Source organism: Pseudomyrmex gracilis, unplaced genomic scaffold (genome assembly GCF_002006095.1).
Source record: "Pseudomyrmex gracilis isolate BER0280 unplaced genomic scaffold, ASM200609v1 scaffold_2019, whole genome shotgun sequence".
Classification (NCBI taxonomy): domain Eukaryota; kingdom Metazoa; phylum Arthropoda; class Insecta; order Hymenoptera; family Formicidae; genus Pseudomyrmex; species Pseudomyrmex gracilis.
In genome coordinates, this window is record NW_018022603.1 from 11,187 (window position 1) to 14,908 (window position 3,722).

Here is a 3,722-nt window from a genome sequence, read left to right on the forward strand (position 1 = left end):
GTTATGGCGGAACCCCGACCCGATAGGGTTTAATGGACCTCGGATTCGGATTCAGCGACCCCAAAAACATATAATAAACATGGTCTGATCCCCAGGCCAAAGAAATTTTTTTTTTTTGTGTGGCTGTGTTATTATTATTAAAAATAAAAAAATCTTCAAAATGCAAAGTGGAAGATAACAACGGATAAATAAAGCAAATGTATAATGTTTATTTCTGCTTGTAAGATTCCAAAAAAGCGAAATATGGTTTCTTTATCTAGTTATTATAAGCTGATCAAAATGTGTGTGAAGTCTCGTCTGTATTTTTTGAGAAAGATGTCTCAGCGAGATATCATTCTCTCCTTAATAATAATAATATTAATAACGTGTGAGCAGGTGGGCTAGTAAAATCCCTTATATGTCTAGTTTTGTATCGGCCAATCTGCTTCAGCCCGGCATTTTCTGCCAGGCTTCGCAGGTGGCCAATCGTAATATTTTTCAGGTCCTCGGGCTCCACAAACATGCAGCCCAGGGATCTGAACTTTTTGAGCACTAAGGATTGACAGCGACACAGTATATGCTTGTTGTCCTCCTTCTCCTCACCGCATAACCTGCAGTTTGTTTTGTCGGCAAATTCCACATTGTACAAATGTGCCCTGAAGGCCCAGTGTCCAGTGAGAAGACCGATACTTAATTTTAATCTATTTCTATCCATACTCAGCAGTTCTTTAGCCCTGCTTGACGATGGGTGGCTCATCAGAAGTCTGGCCTGGCGACAACTTTTCAGTTTCCTCCAAGAGTCCTGATGCTCTTGCTTCAGCTGATCCCTGATGCAATTTTTTTCCACGGCAAAGAAAACGCCGACTTTCTGGCCAGCTGGTTCCTCTAAGGTGCCCAGCTTTGCCAATCCGTCCGCTATCTCATTACCGCGGATATCTTGATGGCCGAGTACCCAGACTAGTGTGATCTTGTTATGATCTCTCAGTCTGTTCAGAGCTTGCATGCAGTCCCAAACCACTGACGATTCAGTGGTGGTCCTAGCAAAGGCTCCTATAGCGGCTTTACTATCTGTGTAGATATGGATTTTCTTGCTCATCGTCTCTTTTGAGAGCAAGAGTCTTGCACATTCCAGGATAGCCAAGACCTCCGCTTGGAAGACCGTGGCTAACTTACCCAGAAAGAACAACTCTCTGTGATTGTTTCCTGGACTATATATACTTGCTCCAAAGCGGTCGTTTGCTCCAGGTCCATTGCTAAACCACGCATCTATGTTCGGTTGGATCTGTAGGTTCTTATTACTCCATTCAGCCTTAGTAGACAGGTTTATAGAAAACGCCTTGTTTACTTGATATATTCTGGGTATTCTGTCTTGCTTCAGTGTAAAGGGAGATTTGTGGAGAAACCCGAGCTTGGTATGACCTATCCCGAATTGTCTCCACTCCCCCTGACACTTTAGTTTATATGCCGTGAGTCTGGCGGCGCTAACTACTTGTTGGTTTAACGGAAAAATACAGAGTGCTACTTCCAGCGCCTCTGTTAGTGTTGTTTTCTTGCGGCTCCTGCCGCAGCCTTTAAGTAGTTACTCTGTAGGCTTTTTAGCAGGTTCCTTGCCTCCGTTTTTTCTACTCTGGGCCACCAAGCTACAGCAGCATATATTAGTCTCAGTAACAATACCGATTTGTATATCCATAGAGCAACATTCAATTTAATGTCACAGGACTTTCCCATTACTCTTTTACACGCCCAAAAAGAGGCGTAAAATTTGGATCTCTTTATTTCAAAATGTGTCCTCCAGCTCAATTTGGTGTCTACATAGACTCCCAGGTATTTAACTAACTAGACGTATTCTATTTCCTCATGCCAGAACCTTAACGGTTCAATGGCCTCAAGTGTATATTTTCTGGTGAAAATCATGGCCTTGGTCTTTGATGGATTAGCCCTAAGTCCTTTTGATTGACACCAGTTTTGCGTAAGCATATGTGCTTCTTTCATTATATCTTTGAGTGTCGCAAGAAAATTGCCCTTTACCACTATGGCCACATCATCAGCGTAGCTATAGACGGGGAAGCTCGCCTCTTTTAACTTCTCAAGAAGTTCATCCACCACTAGGCACTAGAGTAAAAGATATAGTACTCCTCCTTGTGGGCAACCTTTGGCGGGGAAGCCATGCACTACCGAATCCTTATGACTAGCAGTCAGGGACAGCACTCTTTTTGTAAGCATGGTTTGTGTCCAGTCTGCGGCTGAAATGCCACGCCTGGTCATCGCCTTCCCGATCACATCATACGAGGTGCTATCAAAAGCTTCCTCGATGTCCAGGAATACGCCCAAAGCATATATCCCTTTACTCCCAGCTGTGTCTCAACTCTGCTCACAAGATGGTGCAGGGCAGTATCAGTTGATCTGCCCTCTCTGTAGGCATATTGAGAGGAAGCCAGTGGATATGTAAGCAAAGAGCCATTTTTCAGGAACCTATCAATCAACCTCTCCAACGTCTTAAGAACAAAGGACGTGAGATTGATAGGCCTGAAGTCTTTAGCTAATATATAGCTATTTCTGCTAGGCTTGGGAATGAAAACGACTCTCGTTTCACTCCAAGCCTGAAGAACATGTCTTAGGGCACTTGCCCTAAAGACTTTCAAGTGTAAATGAACTAATTAGGACCTCCAGACCCTTCTGAAAGAGAATCGGGTAGATTCCATTCGGTCTCGGTGATTTATAGGGGTTAAAGGTCCTGACAGCCCATTCAACTCCCCTCGGGTAGTTTGCCGCTAAATGCCACTCCTTGGGCTTATACTCCCTGGGTTTTGGCCGACTAGGTTGTTTTTTATTGTCAAAACCATGGAAGTAGGCATCCATCAGATGTTTTAGAGTGTCCGATGTTTCCTCAGTACTGTTCCTCGTTGGAAGCTTGAGACAGCCCAACTGAGGACGATGATCTAAACTGAGGACTCTGCAAAGTCTGGATGCCTCCTCCCTCCGGGATGCTCTCAATACCTTCGCAGAAATGTCTCCAGCTTTTGCGCTTCGCTTTCGTGATTGCCTTGCTATATTCTCGTTGGGAGCTTCTAAAAGCTTTCCAGTGAGCCGCAAGGCCAGTTCGTTTTGCTTTATTAAATCTCTTTCTTGTTTCTGACTTGAGCTTCTCAAGCTCATTATTCCACCAGTAGATCTTGGTCACCGGCTTTCTTGGTCTTGACAAGCAGTTTGATTCGTAGGCATCTACAATGGCGTTCTTTTAAGTAGTCCGCCGCGTTTTTTAAATTATTTTTAGACCTGTAACTAGTTGGGGCTCCAGCAAGCCGGGCCTTAAGGTAAGCCCTAAAGCCGTCCCAGTTAGTTTTTCTGGAGTTGCAAGTCTAGCTTATCGGCGGCGAGTAGTGAAGAGTTAGACGTATTTGTCTGTGATCGGATCCCGAAGGTTCATTGGAGACCCTCCAGTCTCTTACCAGACCCGCCACTCTTTCCGTACTCACCGTAATATCAATAACCTCCCGTCTTCTTGAGTCCTGGAAGATTGGCTCAGTTCCTCTATTTAGGATGGTAAGTCATTTTTTTTTAGGGGGGAAATGCCCGCGCACGCCCTGACTCCTTGGGGAGGGCCAGGGTAGTGTGGGACTCGAACCCACTAAAACTCCTCTATGGTCCTCAAGCACGCTATGAGGGAGAGCCTGGAAAGCCAAATAGGCTATTACTTCCCGACTCTCCCTCCCGTGCAAACGTGGCTAATTGCCACGACTTCT

General features: G+C 44.9%; 1 protein-coding gene across 1 annotated transcript; it reads right to left on the reverse strand.

Moving 5' to 3' along the window:
- Nucleotides 1-331: 331 nt before the first annotated feature.
- On the reverse strand, nt 332-2,244 carry LOC109862582. The gene is made up of 3 exons (XM_020442656.1): nt 2,155-2,244; nt 1,847-2,091; nt 332-1,538 (listed from the first exon to the last, which is right to left on the reverse strand). The coding sequence occupies exons 1-3, from the start codon at nt 2,242-2,244 to the stop codon at nt 332-334; spliced, it is 1,542 nt and encodes a 513-aa protein (XP_020298245.1).
- Nucleotides 2,245-3,722: the final 1,478 nt, after the last annotated feature.